This window comes from Miniopterus schreibersii (genome assembly GCF_964146895.1).
Source record: "Miniopterus schreibersii genome assembly, chromosome: 4".
Taxonomy (NCBI): domain Eukaryota; kingdom Metazoa; phylum Chordata; class Mammalia; order Chiroptera; family Miniopteridae; genus Miniopterus; species Miniopterus schreibersii.
Window position 1 is genome coordinate 72597312 of NC_138105.1, and position 19852 is coordinate 72617163.

Genomic DNA, 19852 nt, shown 5'->3' on the forward strand with positions numbered 1-19852 from the left:
CATGCCCCATGCTGAACCTGCTTGGTCAATGTCAGACCCCACATGCCACCAGATTCTTGTCTTGGTCTCTTGTTGGCATCCACTTGCCAAATTGCACAGGGCTCTGAGACCCCTTTCTCACCTCTCGGGAGCATCGACCCCCCATCCCTGTGATCCTGCTTCCCCTGGTGTCTGCTACATGGCTCAGCCACCATTTACCTCTTCTCCAGACTGGCCCCATTGGGTTTCCTCTACTCCGTTGGGGTCCCCAAGACCACCCCCAGGTCAGCAGTTCACTGGGACTCAGCATATAGCTAATGTATTAGAGCCAAAGGACACAGGAAAATGGGCTCAGGAAAAGGCTCATGGGGCCACGTCCAGAGAAAAACAGGCACAAGCTTCCAGGAGTCCTCTCAGTGTGGGGTCACACTTTTTCATCACCAAGCTGTGACAAGTTGTGTGAATTGTTATCTGCAGGGCACTCCTTGGAGACTCATCACCCAGGGTTTTATTGATGCTGGTCACATAGGCACCTCCGTCTGGTATGTACCAAAACTCCAGCAGCCTGGAAAGAAAGCAGGCATTTAGCATAAACTACATTATTTGTACAAACGTTTAGGCATAGTTGTGAGCCACTCTTCATGTAAGGAAGGTCTTATTCCAGCATAGGGAACTTGACCAGACAGGTTCCTGAATGCCAGCGTATGGCCAGCAGGCCTTTAGACATGCTGGTGACTTCTACACTGCAGATCCAGCCCAGACCCCAATCAGCTCCAGACCCCATATTCACCTGCCTGCAGTCTTCCAATGCAGATGTCTGATCAGCACCATAAATGCAATAGCCAGGAGAGAGCTCTTACTTTGGCCTCTGTCCTCCATCATGCCCTGTAGCCCCCCATTCCACATTGGAGCCATTGCCTCCTGGACCTCTGTCCCAGACTTCCCTTTGTCCTTCAGTCTGTTTTCAAAGTATGCTTAAGAAATAGAAATCAGCCCAGCTGGTGTGGCTCAGCGGTTGAGCATTGACCTAAGATCCAGGAGATCCCGGTTTGATTCCTGGTTAGGGCACATTCCTGGGTTGTGGACTCAATCCCTAGCAGGGAGCATGCAGAGGGAGCTGATCAATGATTCACTCTCATCATTGATGTTTCTATCCCTCTCCTTTCCTCTCTCTGAAATCAATAAAAATATATTTAAAAAAAGAATAGAAATCAGATGGTGTTAACCCCAACTCGTACTCAGATACAACATTCCACCATGGACCATGAGCTCTTGCATGCTGTGGCCTTGCCCACCTCTTTTTTTTTTTTAAATATTTTAGTCAATTTTCTCTTTGTGTATATATATATATATATATCTTTATTGATTTCAGAGAGAGGAAGGGAGTGGGGGAGAGAGAGTTGAAACATCATTGATGAGAGTCATCATTGATCGCCTGCCTCCTGCATGCCCCTGACTGGGGATCGAGGCCACAACCCCGGCATGTGCCCTGACTGGGAATCAAACCTCGATCTCCTGGATCCTAGGTTGATGCTCAACCACTGAGCCATGCCTGGCCAGGCCTTGCCCACCTCTTCCCTTTTCTCTGCCATTGTCCCCTGGCTTACCTCACCCCAGCCCCTGTATGCCTTACTCTCCTGCTTTACCCCATGCTCACTGTTGCCCCAGTGCCTTTGCACCTGCTGCACCCTTGGTCTGGCAGTCCTCTAAAATCTGTACAGCCCACTTGTGCAGGTCGTGACCATCCAGGACAGCCTCTGCAGAGAGGCCCCCCCAACTCCCGTCTCTTCTCCCACCTCATCGTCGTAGTATCTATGGGAATTCACTTCTCATGGCCAACTCTTGTCTTCCCCCCATCATGGAAGCACCATGAACCTGACTTCCCCACCCCTGACATCTAAGGCAAAATGGCATTGTGGTCACTTACCCTGAGGGCAATCCATCCCACATGGGGCCATGGAAATCCCAATCACCAGTGAGGCTTCCAGTGAAAAGTCCAGACCTAGTGTCAAGGAGAAGGGGCTTCGGAGTCCCAGCCCCAGATCTCCCTGCTGGTCCCATTCCAGACGTTCCTCTGGGGACCACTTGTCCATTTAGTTTCCAGGACCGTGGTCACTGAAGGGTGAGGGTGAGGGGTGATTCTGTCATAACATTCTCCGTAAGATGTTAGTTTGTGGGAGACCACATCCGCCAAGCAGGCTGGGAGAGTCAGGGTGGAGCCCTCTGTGGCAGGGCCTCAGGGGGCCAGGCTGGAGGTGGACTGATAAGGCCCCATGTTCCTGTAGACAGCTTCATGCAAATGATACCCCAACGGCCAGGCTTTCTAACAGACAAGGATCACTTGGGCACTTCCACTCCTCTTCCAACAGCATTGCTCCTCATCATCAAGGCCAGGAGCCAGCCCTTTGGGCTGTGGAGCACATGGAGAATCAGAGTGGCGAAATGAGTTGCCCAAGGTTGTCCAGCCCTGGAGGCCTGGAGCCCAAGCGTGCATCTCCCCCAGTCTCCCCAGCCAGCCACAAAGGCATCAGATTAAGTCACAGCGATGAGTCCTGATATCATTACTCTTAACTGAGCCCCCTGCTGCCTGCCTGACAGTTGTCTCTCCTATCTGAGGGTTCTTACCGTGTGACTTCACAGATGAGGAAACAGACCCAGAGAGGTTGAGCAACTCACCCAAGGCCACATAGTGGGTGAGTGAGAAATGAGTTTCTTGTGTTTTCTGCTTGGGGCTGTTGAACTACAGGCTCCAGGCAACCATCTTGAGCCTGCCATGAGGCTATCTAAACCAGCTGGGCCAGGGCCATAGGCCCACGGGGAGCCCTGCCCCCCAGCTCAGCCAGGAGGATCTGGGCCATTTCTGCCTGAAAGAGGAGGAGGAAGTGGTTTTGCCCGTGTCCTGGGACAGGAAAGGGGGCACAGCCAGCATATATCTGGGGCTGGCTGATTTGTTAGGCGCAGGTTCTCATACTCAGGGCCCACGATGTGTATAGGGGCCCTCAAAATGTTTTAGTGTTTTAAAAATCAGGAAAAATTTATTTAATACAATAATAATGAATATGTAATGGTGCCAATGCAGTCATAAAATACAATTTTAAATGGCTTGGGGTTTTCTTCTTGTTGTTGTTAATCCTCACCTGAGGACATTTTTTCCATCGATTTTTAGAGAGTGGAAGGTTGGGGGGGGGGGGGGAGAGAAACATGGATGTGAGAGAGACACATCAATTGGTTGCCTCCTTCACACACCCCAGCTGGGGGCTGGGGATGAACCTGCAACCCAGGTACATGCCCTTGACTAGGAATCAAACCCACGACCCTTCTTCAGTGCACAGACTGACACTCTAACCACTGAGTCACACCAGCCAGAGCTGGGTTTTTTTGTTTTTGTTTTTTTACAGAAGTCAAAACACGAGGTTTGGCCTATCCAGGCTCCATCCTGCTTCAGGCCCTTTGTCTGTGCCACTCCCTCTACCTAAAGCACTCTTTCTGCAACCCCACCCCTAATCGAGTTGACTCCTACCTCGCCCCAGGTGCCCCTTCCTCCAGATCAGTTAGGTCCCCTCTGGGGGTTCTTGCAACTCCAGTTCCCACTTTCTGACCTGCTGTTTGCTTTGAAACATTAATAATTTCTTACTCTTCTTCATTGCTCACTAGAGTGTAGATACTGGGAGGGTGGGTCTTGTGCCTGTCTTGAGGTCTCCTCTGTCCCCTGAGGATCTGGCACACAACAGATGTTCCATAGAGGCTTGTCCAGATCTAGGTGGAGCAAGGGTGGCCCTCCAACAAAGCTCAGCAGCTTTGTTGGAGTGCAGATAGAGGGGTTGTCCTGGTCCCGCCCCAGGGCTCACCTGCTTAAGGAAACAGGAACTGCCTGGGGCCCCGCCCTGCTGACGTGCGGACCCTGAACCGAAACCTAGGCTCCTACAGGCACTGGCACAAGCAAGGGCACAAGCACAGCCACAGCGAGGGCCTTGGCTGCCTAGGGGTCTCCCAGGTATGTTCCTCGGGTGGGGACTCCTCAGTCAACCACATGCCCACCTGTGCTGGGTGAAACTGGGGCCCCTGAGAGTCTCAGCCCCACCCCAGTCCTCTAGAAAACAGAGCATGGGGTCCAAGCTGAGCCAGAGGATGGGTTTGGGCTGGCGGGGACCAGAGATACATGAGCAATTTTCTGGAGGCACCAGCAGTTGACCATTGGAAAATGGAGTTGGAGTTGGAGTTGGGGAAAGAGCATTCCTGGCAAAGAATAGCATGGGCAAAGGTGTGGAGGGGAAGGAGAACTTCATCAGTGTGGGGTAGAGCAAGGATGCTGTTCTGGCTGGAACAGGGGATAAGGGGGTGGGGAGGTCCCAGTGCCAGGGTCCCAGTGCCAGGGTACACCCTGTACCCTCCTCTGTGCCAACCCAGCTCCAGCTGATGCTGGGGACCCAGAAAAATCCAAAAGATTTTTGGATTTTTCCAAAAATCTAGCCCTGGGCCCAGACCCTGGGAGCCCCTAATATGGAGGAGACAGAACTAAACACAGACACTCCAGCTCCATGAGGCAAGGCTAGGCCAGAGGCAAGAACTGTGGGGAAGGTTGGGGGACAAAGAAGGGTGCCTCTTCTAGGGGAAGAGGCAGGAAATCTGCATGGAGGAGGGGATATTTTTGCTGGGTCTTGAAGGATAAGTAGGAGGTCTCCCAGGTAGAAAAAAAGAACAAGTCTATAAACATTATCCCATGCTGGGTCGCTACTGGACTTACGAATATTTGTTATATATACAAGTGTTTTGTGCTGGTCTCTGCCAATCAATACCAATCTTGTGACTGGACCAGCCCTTGTGGTTCTTGTTATGGTTTCAAGACACCCTTCAGCAATAGCCATCAGGAAACGTTAAAAAAATAAAGGTTTATTTATTACTTAAGCACTTGGAAATTATTTAGCATGCCTGGGACCACTCAGCAAGGCCAAAGGTAGAGCAAGCATGCACAAATGGTCAATTATTCAAATCAACCAGGATCTCTAAAACAAAGGAGCCTCAGTGGGAGAAGGCAGCTTGGTTCTTCAGTTATAAGGTTGGCAATGTTTACTGAAGATTGCCATTGCTGAAATGGATGCCTCAGCAATCAAAGCTTACACTCGCATTACAAAAAAGAAAACAAACAAACAAAAAAACACTGTCAGGGCTTCCACTACACCAGGTAAATACCATCATTATCTCCAAATTGAAGTAAAAAATGCAGGCACAGAGAGGTTAAGTTGATTTGCCTAAGATCACATAGCAGCTAAGTGGGAGAGCTGGGGTTTGCATCTAGGCTCTGATTGCAGGCTCTTAACCACTTTGCCACCCTGACTTATTAAACATTTCTTAATAGATTAATTTCACTTGCCCCAGAATTCCTTTGGTTCCCTCCCTGGAGGGTGTGCTTGCCATCTGTCTTCTCACAAGGGGAAGTCAGTATTGACTGGTTTGATCAACAGGGTCCCTCTCTGTGGAAACGGCCTGGTAACAATGACTTTCTGCAGTATTGAAAAATTAGACTTGCCCAGTGTGGGGAGTGGGGCCAGTTTGGGGACAGAATTAGGGTGACTGTGAGGGGTCAGCTTAGCAGGGTACAACCCTTTTGCTGGCTTTACACTGACGTTATACTGTTTTGCAAATTGGTGCTTTTTTTCCCCCTCTATTTTCTTGTTCTGTGTCATTAGCTCACAAAGTCCAGTGGTACCTGAGCTTAAAATGGTTGAGAATGAGTGTGAATTAACCATGCACCGGACACATTATAGGTGTGCCACTCGTGGCCATCATGCCTGGCAACATTGGTGCAGAAGCAACTGTTTGGGCCACGTCTCTGTGGTGTTTAAGGCAACCGTGGCAACTCACTGAATGTCCACTATTTCATTCATTTGTTTATCATTTTGCCGTCTCCACATCTCACCAGGGACAGGTAGTTACTTAGTATTCAAATAAATTCGATTCTTAAGCTCAAGTACATATATCTATACAGAGAACTTTCTAACTCTCACAGTAATGAAATAATAATATTCTTTTTTTTTTTTTTAAATATGTCTTCATTGATTTCAGAGAGAGGAAGGGAGAGGAAGAGAGAGAGAGATAGAAACATCAATGATGAGAGAGTCATTGATTGGCTGCCTCCTGCACGCTCCCTACTGGGGATCGAGCAGCAACCTGGGCTTGTGCCCTGACCGGGAATCGAACCCAATCTCCTGGATCCTAGGTCGATGCTCAACTGCTGAGCCATGCTGGCTGGGAAATAATATTCTTATTATTCCCTTTTATTCTCAATATTTCCTTTTATTCTTATTACCCTTGGAGGATTTTTGGAAGGAATCGATAAGTGAATGTACATAAAGTGCCAGCACATAGTAGGTGCTCAAGAAACAAGCCAGTTTCAAGCCCGTTGCTCTGTCCAGCCTGGAGGACTTCTCAGAAGAGGAGGCACCATGAGCTGCAAGAATAAGATAAAGATAGGAGGTGGACCAGGCCTGACTCTCTCCTCCTTCCTGCCCCCAGGTGACACCTTCTCCCTCAGGAAACCATGACAGAGGCCAGAAAGCTGCCCCCACCGCTGCCCCCACGACTGGACTGGTTCGTGCATACACAGGTGGGCCAGCTGGCCCAAGGAGAAGTCCCTTCGTGGTTCCATGGTGCCATCTCCAGACAGTGAGGACACACCCGCACTTCCCACCCTGCCTTTCACCCTCTTTGTCTGCCCCCACCCTGGGCAGGTTTTCACTGTGGAATTCTGGGCTCAGCTCACCTATGTGTGTTAGAGAATGAAAATAGCTTTGGCGTTTCGGGCTTGAATCTTATCTCGTCTGTGGGCTCGCTGTGCACCCTTGGGCAAGTTATTTTCCCTTTCTGGACCTTGGCTTTCTCTATACAAGCGGCCACCAGACCAGAACTGCCAGAGACCGCCCCCTGCCCCAGCCCCTCACTAGGTCAGGTGTCACCAATCGGTGATGGCAGAATGCAGCCTCAGAATCCTTCTTAACAGGGCCCCAAACAACTCCTCTCAGTCTGTCGGGTATCTAGCTAACATGCGCTTTCTACAGCAGACTGAGCTCTGAGGAGATGAACAGACTCACCTACTTAGTCACCCCAGGGTCTGGCTCTAAATAAATGAAAGACAGGACATTTATTGCTATCCTTGGGGATCAGAAAGTGGAGAGAACATTGCAAAAGCCGCAGAGAGGCAGAACTAGAAATGATTTCTGAGTTCTGGGGCATGCCAGTAAAACCTAATATGAGCTATACATTGCAATTTTAAATTTTTCAGTAGCTATATTAAAAGAAGCAAAAAGGGACAATTAATCACATCTTTTATTTAACCCAGTATATCCATATTATCATTTTAACAAGGAATTAATACTAAAAAAATCATTCATGAGGCAGAATATATATTCCTCTATTTGTACTGCCTTTATTTTTTTATATTTTATAATTAAATTTTTTTTCAACTACATTTGACATACAATAGTAGTTTCAGATGTGCAACATAGTGATTAGACATTTATATAACTTATGAAGTGATCACCCCAAGAAGTTTAGTAACCGTCTGACACCATATATAGTTATTACAATATTGACTATATTTTCCATGCTTATGTACTGAGTCTTTAAAATCCAATGTGTATTGTATGCTAAAAGCACATCTTGATTCAGCGCCCCCATTCTTTTTGTTAATCCTCAGCTGAAGATATTTTTTCCTTTGCTTTTTGAGAGAGAGTGGGAGGGAGGGAGGGGGAGAGAGAGAGAAAAAAAAACATCGATGTGAGAGAGACACAACTACCAGCTGCCTCCTGCATGCACCCTGACTGGAAGTGGGGAGTGAACCCCCAACTCAGATACATGCCCTTGACTGGGAATCGAAAGCACCCTTCAGTGCACAGGCTGACGCTCTAACCACTGAGCAACACTGGCCAGAGCCAGACCAGCCACATTTTAAGCACTCAGTAGCCACATGTGGGCAATGGCCTCTGTACTGGACAACATGGGTCCAAAGGCTCCCCATAGAAGCCACCTTACTCTCTATGTGCCCCAGAAATTAGTAGTAATAATGATAGTAATATAGTTGACCCTTGAACAATGCAGAGTTTATGGGGTGCCAACTCTAGATCCTTTGTATAACTTTTTTGACTCCTCAAAAACTTAACTACAGTCATTTCCCAGTATCCATGGGATTGGTTCCAGGACCCCTCACAGATACCAAAATCTGTGGATGCTCAAGTCCCCTCTATAAAATGGTGTAGGTCAATGCATACAGTCAGCCCTCCACATCCATGGATTCCCAACCTCAGATCAAAAATACTCTACAGAGGGCTGATTTGTATATTTATTGAAAAAAATATGCTTGGACCTGGCAGTTCAAACCCATGTTGTTCAAGGGTCAACTGTACTAATAGTGAACGTTTTGAAAGCACGTACCACGTAGAAGTTTTCATGTTGTATACATTTTGTCTGTCTTCACATTGGCCCTGAGAGTGAGGGGTTTCTGTCCCCTTGAAGAAGCTGAGGTCAGAAAGGGACTGGCCCTCTCCAGGGGTCACACAGTGAATGAACAAGAGAGTTGGGTTTTGATCTCAAATGCATCTGGGAATAGCTCCTGCTTTGTTACCTGTCATACCCAGATCCACCCAAAGGTGTCTTCCTGGGCGGATTCCGGACATTGGGAAGGCAGGCAGAGGCTGTGGGAGATGGGAGGTCCGCTGGAGTCAAGGTCATCAGAGGCCTTCTGTCACTTCTGGGGGAACATCCTATTCCTGAATATCCCAAAGTCTGAAACAACCAAGAAAAGCAACTGTTTTAGGTTGTTGGTTCAGTCCTGGAATGACTGTTACATCAAGGGTCTGGACAGTGCCCTGGGTGGCTGGACCTCAGCCATCTCCCTCCTGTCTGTGTCCTTCCAGGGATGCGGAGAATTTGCTGGAGTCACAGCCACTGGGATCCTTTCTCATCAGAGTCAGTCACAGTCATGTGGGCTACACACTCTCCTACAAGTAAGGCCTGGGCTAGGGGACAGGGCAGGGGCAGGAGGGTTCCAGGATTTTTTGGAGGTACAAGGGGTGCTTCATACCACAGGTCTCAGAGAGCAACTGGTATGAAGTTCTGGACAAATCTGGCTGAAGAGTGCAGCTGCAGGTCTGGCTGTAACAAGCAGACTTCAGTCTGGTGGTAACTAAGACTGTGTGTCTGAGAACAGGGGCTGCTAGGGTCCTGAGAGTGGCTACTGCCCTTTCCCTGACTGTCCACCTCACTTCCACCATCTACTTGGCAACACTCTGACTCCACTAAGGAGAATGTGTTGGAAACTCAGGGCAGTCCAGCTGCTTGAGGCCTCAAAGCCTGAGCTGGCATCCCAGTTAGAGGATTCAGCAGAACAAACTACTTTTTGAAAGGATTCCAAGCCAAAGGAATAATAATAATTTAAAAAATCCAATGGTTCCATCACAGAATTACCCACAGTGGGAAAACCTCAGGACCTAAGTCATACATTACAAGGCTACTTACACGCTGTGTGACCTTGGACAAGTTATTCAACCTTTCTTGCTTCCTTCAAAGTCCTCATCTCTAACATAGGATGCTAAAATTAATTGTCTTTATGTGAGGATTAAAACATATAGCAAGCACATAGTAGGCCATTAATAAATGCACCCATTCATTAATGGAGCAGAGTGCCAGGCACTCAAATTTTCATTATCATTTCTGTTGATATTTACCCATAGCCAGGCACCGAGCTAAGCTTTTCCAGCAATAACTTGTTTCATCTTCACAAGAACTCCTGAGGTCAGTCTTTGTAGCCCCATGTCATAGGTTGGGAAACTGAGGCACAATGCTGTTAGTCACCTACCAAATGTCACATGCCTAATGAGTAGAGAAGCTGACATAGGAACCTGTGTGGTCTGACTTCAGCCGTGATGGGGGGTGGGGATGGAATGAGGGGAGTGGGATGTCTCAGCCCTGGCAGTGTCTCCACAGAGCCCAAAACTGCTACCGTCACTTTATGGTGAAGCTTTTGGACAATGGGAGCTTGATAATCCCTGGGGAGGAGAGGGCCCATGCCTCGCTGGATGCCCTGATCACCTTTCACCAGCAGCAGCCGATTCGGCCACACGGGGAGCTTCTGAAGCAGCCCTGTCCGCAGGTGAGGGTTGGGACCTGGGTGGGCAGTATCTGTCTTCCCAGAGGCCAAGACCCCCAGACTCATTTTGCTTCTACCAGTCCCCTTCAGTCTCTTGTGATTCTGTCCTCTCATGGTCCATGTCCTCCCAGGGCCCCGCTCCTCCTGGTCCTAATTTCCCCTCAGGCTGATTTTCTACAAGGTTTCACGTGCCAGGTATAACCCTAGCTGATCTATAGGAATAGCATAAGCCTGGGTGGGCAGGCCCTCAGAAGCTGCTGTGGGAGGGGCAGACCTCCTTATAAGGATTTATGGGTGTGGCCTTGGCCCACATAATGTGCTATGGGCGGGGCCTAGGCCCTCAGAAGCTGCTGTCAGAGGAACATCTTTATTACAAGGTTTGTGGGTGGGAGCAGCTGCTGAGCCCCAATTACCAGGGTCTGGGGACCCCATCCCTATCCCTGTCCCCCTCCTTGGGGCTGAGCTGCACTTCCCCTCTGTCCCGCAGGAGGATCCAGCAAACGTGGATTACGAGGATCTCTTCCTTTACTACCACACATTGGCTGAGGAAGCTGCCAGCCTCCCCCCTGGCCCTAGTGAACATCAGAAACCTTCCTCCCATCCTGTGGCTGCACGCAAGGAGGTATGTGACAGAAAGCTGGCACCTCCAGCCTGGGGGAGGGTCAGGAGCAGAGGTGGCCAACAGCTGCCAGAGACTTTCTAGAATGAAGATGAGATCCTGTAGCTCTGAGCTTAAAACCTTTCAGTGATTTCCCAAGGAACCAAGATTAGAATCCTGACTGCAACCTCAGTTTCTTCTTCTGCCCGTCACCAGCCCAGCCTCAGCCCCTCTGCCGTCCCACATCAAGCTAACTTCAGGGCCTTTGCACATGTTGTGCTCTATGCTCTGTCCCAGATCTCCCATGCCTGGCTTCTTCCATCAGTTCTCCAAATGTCTCCCTCCCATCTCCATCCCCCCCCACCTTCTCCATCACATCACCCTATTTATTTGCAACAGACCACTCCTCAAAATGTGAAAATTCTTGTTTACTTATGAGTCTTCATGTTTCCTGTCTGCCTACCCCTTCAATTATCACCACTTAGGGGCAAGGGATCCTGGGTATTTACCTTCCAAATTCCCTCAGTCATTGGTCAGGCACTATTCCTGGGAGATTTTGATTCTCTGGCATTTCTGGTCTGCCATGTGGACACAGTGGGCACTGGTGGCCAAAGAAGGCCCTCAGGCAGATTCCCCTGTGCTGGCACTTGGGAGTGGGAAGGGAGCAAAGAGGATATGGGTGGGTCAACATCAGCATCTGCCACACATGCCACCCACTTGGCCTGAACAATGGTAGGTCAGGGGTCAGCAAACTACGGCCTGAGGGCCATGTCTGGGTTCAGTGCATGCTTCTGTATGGCCTGTGAAGCCTAGGCCCTCAGAACTTGTTACGGGAGGAACACTTACGTTTTTGAATGGTTGAGAAAAATAATAATTTCATGGCCCGTGAAAATCAGATGAAACTCAGATTTCCGTGTCCATGAAGTTTTATTGGAACCCGGGCCCACATGTTTGACAACAGCAGAGCTGAGTAATGAGAGACTGTAGAGCCTGCAAAGTGGAAACTATTTGTTCTCTGGCCCTTTTTCAGAAAAGGTTTGCCGACTGCTGGGGAGCGAGTGAAGCTGGGAACAAAAATGGAAAGGATTGGGCATCAGGTTAGGTTTAGGGGGATGTTTGTTGGCCCTAGGGCATCTGGGTGGGATCCAGATCCCAATTTCTGGGGCAGATCCAGAGTTCTGGTGGGTGTGCCACAGGTCTTACCTGCTCTTGGTTTCAGGCCTCCGCAAAGCTAGTCCTGCTCCATCGGGGAAAGGAAAGGAAGTCATCAGCAGAGATGAACAGAGTGCCCACGGGAGAAGCTGCTTCCTCCTGTCCCCCAAAAGCTCCTCTGGAGGAGGCCTGCCAGAAACTATGGAGAAACCTCAAAACACTCCCCGAGGCGGGCAAGAGGGTCCAGCAGCAGTTGAAATCCCACCTGGCAACCGTGAGCTTGTCGTCGCTCCGGGACTCGGAGCGATCAGAGGTGACTCATGGCTCCACAAGAGCCGATGATGCAGCCTGGGACACTAACGTCTACACAGACCCCTTTGTGGCTGTGTCACTCTCAGGCCCCTCACAGCCTCAGGCTCCAAAAGACAGAGATAACTCCTCCAAGAAGGCCTCGAGGTCAGTCAGCTGGAGCGAGGTGACGCCAAGGACCAGGGGTTGGCACCAGTGGGCCCTGTCCTCACAGGTATCCAAATTGGAGCAGAGGGACTTGGCAGAAGAACCCCCGGAGGACTGGCTTCCTGAGGAGTACCGCCCACCGCCACCCTTTGCCCCTGGGTACTGCTAGAGAAGAGGTTCACCCTGGCTCTGGAACCCTTGGTGCCAGGGGCTGCTCACACCTGGACCCCTTCCTTTTCTACCCACCAGCCCTCTGGAACCTGAGAAATGTAATAAAGATGTTGCTTAGGTCTGGTTCTGCAATTGCCAATGGGGTGACCTGGTTCTTTGAATAGTAATAATCAGTTAATCAGTTACAGCAAGGGTCTGGAGCACCTAATGGGTGCCAGTCCCGTACCAAGACTCTCCACGTCATCATTTTTTTTATGCCTCTGAGCAGGCCCATCAGGTAGGCACCTTCTGCACATTTTAAAGAAGAGACTGAGGTTTAGAGAGAAGACACATGGTCAAAGTCGCCAGGCTACTGGGTACCAGTACCAGCATTGGAAGTTGTGTCATTTGGAGTCCTCTCCCCCACATCCCCTGCACCCAGGCTCAACTCTGGACGGGCCTTCCTCCTGGGTTCTCATGCAAATGAAGGAGATGAGACTTATGGAGGGCTTGGTGCACAGTAAGCACTCCAGACGTCAATGTCAGCTTTAGGAGGAGGAAATGTGTCCTTTGCTTTAAAAAGGGAGAGGCAGCCCAGGCCTGTGGTTGGAGTGGACTCTTGCGGGGGTGTGAATCCTGGGTTGCAAGGCTGTGTGCTTTGGCGAGTCACTAGACCTCTTTGGGCCTATTTCCTCATCTGGAAAATGGGGAGAAGAGCAGTACTGCCCTCTGGTTCAGGATGAAGCAGTAGGATGTGTATAAATCCTAGGGCTTTGTGCACAGTAGGTGTTTTTGGTGCACAGTAGGAGTTTAGGGTGGGAGTGGGCTCTCTAGAAATGCTACACAGTGGGGGTCCCTGGGAAGGTCCCTGGGGCTGCTCTCAGTTGCCCCACTCTTTGGACTGACTGGGGCCATAGTTGGGGCCCCTGGGGTGGAGTGGGTGTAGGGTTTCCCAAATCCACAAAGTGTAAAGGTCTGGGAGCTGGAGTGAGCTGGGCCTGGGGTCAAGTCTGCCTCTGTAGATGACTTGAGGTGTGGTCTTGGGCAAGTCACTCTGTTCCCTCTGAATGAAGTATGACTGATCCTTGGCCAGCCCTCCTGGGATGTCACAGGCATCCAATGAGATGGAGGAGGGGCAGGTGTTTCATAAACTTTAAAGTATTGTGCCCATCTCAGTGAGTGACATCCCTGCCACCCCCTCAGGGGCCTCCTCTGGCAGCTTGAATATATAAGCAAGGAGTTAAACCTTCAGTCCCTTTGAGGAATTCAGGGATGAAGGAAAGGGGGACTAGGGTTTGGCTTTGGGGGGCCCTGGGGCAGGACAACATGCCTCATCTGCACACCTCATCTCTGCTCACCAAGACCCACAGCAAAGCCCTTCCGGCCTTCACAGTGGGGGAGAGATCTAGAAGTCAGACTCTTCCTTGTACAATCAGGGAGATGGTAGCCCAGAGAGGGTGCAGCCACACCCAGGGTCGCACAGGTTGAGCAGAGATGCAATCCCAGGGATCCTCCCTCCCTCCCAGCCACCAGGTTTAAGGTAGGCGTGACTTAGTGACGTGTTTATTCCGAGTTCAGATTCTACATCGGGGTGAGGGGTTGCCCTGCCCTCAGCCCGGCTCCTCCTCCATGGTGTCCTCAGATGCGGATGTGGAAGGTGCTGTGTGCAAAGAGGAAAGGGGTCAGTGTCATCAGGCAGAGGATGGCCTCCTGCATCTTCCTCCCCAACACTCCCACTGGAAGTCCCCTAGGCAGGCCAGTCATCACATAGGAAGAGGGACCTCCTCCCTCAAGAAGTCCTAGGCTGTGGCCCTCCTGACCCCTTCCCCCAGGGGTTGGGAGCACATCTCTTTGAACCAGAGTTTACATTCAGACTTGCTGTAGGACTCTGAGTGGCTGCCCCTGTCTGGGCCTCAGTTTACCCCCCCTCTGAAGTGAGGATCGTAGCTGTCCCCCCTTCATAGAGCTGTATTGAGGGCTGAGAGTGGAGCACACAGAAGGTGCTCCATCATTGCATTGTCATTATTCAGGTCTCCATCGTCCAAGAGACCAGCCTTGCTTATCCAGGGTAGAGAAAGGAGGCCCTCTGTACATATAGGGACACTACCAATAATAACAGCCACACCAGCAACTACGGCACACAGGTTTGAGCACCTACTGTGTTGCCAGGCCTGCTCTAAATTTGTTCCATGTGCTAACTTTGGGGTCAGCAAACATTTTTTCTGGAAAGGGCCAAATAGTTGATATTTCCAACTTTGCACAATGACTGAACTCTGCTTTGTAACTTGAAAGCAGCCATAGACAATCTGTACACAAAAGGGCATGGCTATGTGCCAGTAAAACTATTGATGGACCTGGAAATTTCAATTTCCTATCACTCTCATGTGTCATGGAGTATTATTATTCTTTGATCCCGCCCCCCAACCATTTAAAAATGCAATGTAAAAACTATTCTTCTTTCATTGGAGGTATAAAAACTAGCAATGGGCCACCTCCTGTACTATCTCATGTAACCCTTGCTATCCACCCTACAGTGGGGGCGATTCTCCCCAGGGTTGCCAAGTACAGTTGTACAGTCTGTTCACTGAAAACTGTTCAGGCAAGTGAGGGCTGAGCTTCATCCATGTTCCACTCACCCAAAGAGCTGTGAGCACCCACAGGAGGTGCCCATGGGGTTCCTAATTATCCCTACTTTAAAGATGCAGGGACTGGGGCCAGGGAGGTTGGGAAAGTTCCCCAAGCTCACAAATGAATGAATGAAGAAACTTTCACAAATGGAGTCTATGAACTAGTTCCATAAGATCCTTTCTCCACATGGAAATGGGTTGTGTGGGGTGGCAAGGACTGTCACCTGAGGAAGTCGGGCGCCCGCAGGATCATGTTCTGGAAGTCTTCCAGGGACAGCCGTCCATCATGGTCCCCGTCAGCCTCATCCAGCACCTTCTCACACACCAGGCTCACCTCCTCAGTGCTCAGCTCCCCCCGTGTCAGCTTGGTCACTGTCTGCTCCAGGTCCCACATACAGATGTAGTCATCGTTGTTAAAGTCTGTGCAGCAGAATGGATGGGACGTGGGGTGGGCAGACAGCAGGTGGCAGGCAGGTAGGCCAGTGTGGGCATATCTTGTTTCCATGTTACAGAGGGGGAAACTGAGGCACTGGAGGGAAGCCAAGACCCTCAGAGAAAAATTGGGTCTTGCTTTGAATTAGGCAGGGACAAGTTTGTTCATTCATTCACACATTCAACAAGTATTTATTGAGCACCTATGTGCCAGGCACTGTGGTAAATTTTCATTCATTCATTCATTCAAGTATTTATTGAGCACTTATTATGTACCAGACACCATGCTAACTTATTCATTCACTCATTCAACAAGTATTTATTTAGTGCCTATTATGTGCCAGGCACCATAATAAATGTTCATTTCTTCAAGTATTTATTGAGTGCCTACTGTGTGCCAGGCACAGGAGACAGAGGTGAACCAAACAGACACTGTTGCTGCCCTGGGTCTCCTCAGAGAGAAAGTCAATAAGAAGTGAACAGGTTGATGAACAAGAAATTAGCAGCATTATTCCATGCTAGGAGAGAAATAAAATGGGGATGGAGAATGACTGGGGGGCGGGGACTACTTTTGACTGAGACCGAAAGATAAGGAGGAGCCAGGAGAAAGGTGTTTTGGGCCGAAGACCCAGCAGAGGCAAAGGCCTGGGGACAGAAAAGAGTTTGGTGTGTTGGAGGAAGGTGAGGCCAGTGTGGCTGGAATGGAGTGAGCAAGGAGATGAGGTCGGGAGGTACGCGGTGGGTGGAAGACAGGACCACCCTGGACCTTGAAGCCCTTGGGGAGACACTATGACAGCAGGGCAGTCCCTGGACCTGGGGCTGGCCTTGTTTCCACTCCCCACCACACAGCCGTTACCCCAGGCCCTGCACCCACCATAGATTTTAAAAGCATAGTAGGCTTTGAGGTCACGAGGAGCCATTTCACTCATCACAGAAAACATGTCCAGGAAGTTATCCAAGGTCATGTGGCCGTCCCCATCCTCGGAGAAGACCTGGGCAATCCTCTGGCGGAACGGGTTGTCCTGGGGACAGGAAGCAGGGAAGCCATCACTGATTAGGGTCTCAGGCTTCACGTGTTCTCACTCTCAGCACCCACCTTCTTGGCAACCTCCAAGTACCCCCCACCAAGACTCCCTCCCTCTCGTGGTCCCTGGAAAGGACTTCAGGCACTTCCATTTTCTGCCCCTGTGGTCTGGATGGTGGTGTCTCTACTTCCAGTTACAGAGGCAGCCACATGTCACTGGTAAGGACAATCAGAGATTTCTTCTTTTATTTTTTAAAAATATGTGTTTATTGATTTCAGAGAGAGGAAGGTAGAGGGAGCAATAGAAACATCAATGATGAGAGAGTCATTGATCTGCTGCCTCCTGTACTCCCCCTACTGGGGATCAAACCCACAACCCATCATGTGCCCTGACCGGGAATTGAACTGCAATCTCCTGGATCATAGGTCGATGCTCAACCGCTGAGCCACGCTAGCTGGGCACAATCAGAGATTTCCACTCACCTGGCAACCATGATTGACTCCAGGATAGGCATGTGACTTAAACTGGCCAACCAGAAGCTGCCCTGGGATTTTATTTTTTTTTACATTGGGATGAAGGGACCTGCTTTCTGCTGGTTGCAGAGCTGACAGGAGGAAATCTAGGCACTGGGGGTTCCCTTCACTACCTCAAGAGGAAGGGCTGCTTGAGAGTGAAGCCTCTTCCTAGGAGTTGCTGAGAAATGGAAGTAGATTCCTGAGCCCATCCTCAGAGACCATGGTTCCAGCTGTACTGATGGATTTTTTGCTCATGTGATCTAATCCATTCTGTCCCTCTTGAATGACTTTTTTGTCCCTTTTGTCTCTGTGCACAGTCACTGGCTCCACAAGTCCCCTTTAGAGGCACAAACCATGTGTTGAATATCCAGCTGAGAAGAACCTGCATTTAGCTGCTCCTACTGTGAAAAGAACTAATGTTCCCTGAGTACTTGCCATGCAACAGGCCTTGTGCTAAGCTCTTTGCCTGCATTATCCTAGCTCATCCTCCCACCAACCCAGGGTTTGAATCCTGTCTCTTAAAATGTGGCCATGAACGAGTGTCTTAACCTTTCTGAACTTCAGTTTTCTCATCCATAAAATGGGAATAATTGCAGCACTCACGTCATAGGAATGCAGCAAGAGACATCGCCACTATTTTTTCCCTGCCCACCCCATTGCCTAAGCATACCTTCAGCTCGGGCATGCTGCCGATGAGCTCATAAGGCACCTTCACGTCAGGGCAGCTGGTATAGTCGAGGGGGACGAGCTGGGGGGCCAGGTCCTGGTAGCGATAGAAGAGCCTGGAGTAGGGATGGAAACACCGGGAAGAGTTGGGAGATGATGGGAGGGAGGGCACTTGACCCTCCTCTCTCACTTGCAGCTGCTCACTCCATACTGAAAGATGGTGGGTTCCTAAGAGCCATCAGCCCTTGGCCCAGCCTTCAGGCACACAGGCACCTCTGTCTCCCTGGGGTCACAGCCAAAGTAGAAAGAGGGCACCAGAGCTCAGGGAGACGAGAGTGGGGAAAGCAAGCCATGAAGGAGGAAGGATTTCATGAAGGGGGAAGGATTGGTGCTGGGCTTTGAAGCATGAATAGGAGCTCACCAGGTAGATTGGGTCGGCAGAAGGGAGAGTGCTTAAGGTGAGGTCATTTCACAACAAGCATTTAGAGAATCTGAGCCACCCTATGCATCTCTGGACGTCATCACATTATTGGCAAGACCACGTTTCTAAAGATCCCCATCCTCACACTTCCTTCTCTCCCTCCATAATCAGAAGCAAGTTTCCCTCAATGGGGCAGAGCAGAGACAAAGGTTAATATTCAGGTTTTAGGAAAGGGTGACTAAAATGCATTTTGGAAAACACCAAATGCCATACACACTACCTAGTCTGGGAGGCCAGCTCTCCACTCTGATGACCTCACCTGGTAATGCCTTACCTGCACTGGGACATGCTGAGCAGCAGCCTTGTAGAGACTGTCTTTGATGAGTTAGAGGTCCCCAAGCTTCTAGGACTGTCTCAGAAGAGGACAGGAGCCCCTGGGCCATATGATAACTAGGAACTCAAGGAAGGAGTATCTGGGATTCAGTCATGACCACCCAGTTCCTTATTTGGGCCTCCTCAGGGAACAACCTGAGTTTGGGTTTCTATATGGACTTGAGCAAGTCCCTCTTACCCTCTGAGCCTCAGTTAGTCGGTATAACAAGTGAGAAGCTTGGGACAGATGAAATGTCAACACTCAAACTCCTTGAGACTTGGCCCATCTGCAAAGCCGGAGTCAGCTTCCCCTGTCCGAGCCTCAGTTTCCCCTTCAGTAATTTGATCATCATGGCCACGGTGACCCTGCGAACTGTCCTCACCCAGACAATGGGGCTCTCTCATGAAAGGTGTGCCCATCAATAATGGATGTCCCATGCCCACATAATTGGACCCTGGGCCTCGATCACTCTGCAGCCAAACCCTGGCCAGCTTGGGTTTCTCAGCTCCAAGTTCCTGGGTCAGGGCCTCTGGACGATGGCACCATGGGCCGAGCAATGATGTGGGATACCCATCTATGCCTGTCTCGCTCATGCCAGTAGCCTCAGGGTGCCTCCCCATACCCTCACCTTGATGCCAAGCAGGCTGTGGACTCTGCCTCTGGACTCCCAGCCTCCAGTCCCAGCCTCTTCACATACACCTCAGGGGGAACCTTCTAACATGCTGATCTGTTTCTCCCCTGCTTGCACACTCTGCATGGCTCCCTGCCACCCTTGAGAGAAAGCCCAAGCTTGTCAGCCTAGAGACGTGACAATAGGACAAGATGTGACTTCTCAGCCTCCCCATCTCTGCCTCCATCTACTGAACACTAATTAGCGCTCTGCCGTGAAGCATTGAGTCTTGTCAAATTGCAAGCCTCCTCCTGCAATGTATAGAAAGTTGTTTCCAGGTCTTCCTCCCTTCCTCCCAGACTGACCTCATGATTTCCTTCCTTGTGAAGAAGGTGCAGTCCTGTGGAGAGAGATGTTGGCTTGTCCCAGATCCTGCCCAGGGGGCCACTGTCCTCTCCCCGCCGCCCTATGATCATCTCTGCCGATGCTGCACACAGGAACCCTTGCTGACTGCACACCCAGGACCAAGGGATGCTGTCCCCATTCCTCAAGCCAGGAACTCAAGGCTGCCAAACCCACCGAGGGCCCCGCCCATCACTCCTACCTGATATGCTTCCAACTGCTCATGAGTGAAGACTGTCTGCTTGTTGCCCATGGTGAAGGCCACTGCCAGGAACACGCTCCAGAAGCCCCCAGTCTCCTCAGGG

At 50.2% G+C, this 19852-nt stretch overlaps 2 protein-coding genes across 3 annotated transcripts; one reads left to right on the plus strand and one right to left on the minus strand.

The window, feature by feature from the left end:
* Nucleotides 1–3882: 3882 nt before the first annotated feature.
* HSH2D (hematopoietic SH2 domain containing) lies at nucleotides 3883–12634 on the plus strand. Its single transcript, XM_081137546.1, has 6 exons — nucleotides 3883–3973; nucleotides 6493–6642; nucleotides 8889–8978; nucleotides 9958–10123; nucleotides 10608–10742; nucleotides 11938–12634. Exons 2-6 carry the CDS (start codon nucleotides 6518–6520, stop codon nucleotides 12493–12495), a joined length of 1074 nt encoding a protein of 357 aa, XP_080993672.1. The 5' UTR covers nucleotides 3883–3973; nucleotides 6493–6517; the 3' UTR covers nucleotides 12496–12634.
* Nucleotides 12635–14114: 1480 nt separating this feature from the next.
* CIB3 (calcium and integrin binding family member 3) lies at nucleotides 14115–19800 on the minus strand (the record flags this gene model as incomplete). Of its 2 annotated transcripts, XM_081135547.1 has the most annotated exons (6): nucleotides 14115–14136; nucleotides 15328–15523; nucleotides 16410–16557; nucleotides 17746–17857; nucleotides 19511–19545; nucleotides 19750–19800. In XM_081135547.1, the coding sequence occupies 6 exons, from the start codon at nucleotides 19798–19800 to the stop codon at nucleotides 14115–14117; spliced, it is 564 nt and encodes a 187-aa protein (XP_080991673.1). The 2 variants fall into 2 exon arrangements, with proteins under 2 accessions (XP_080991673.1, XP_080991674.1); XM_081135548.1 differs by lacking the exons at nucleotides 17746–17857; nucleotides 19511–19545.
* Between the last annotated feature and the right edge of the window lie 52 nt (nucleotides 19801–19852).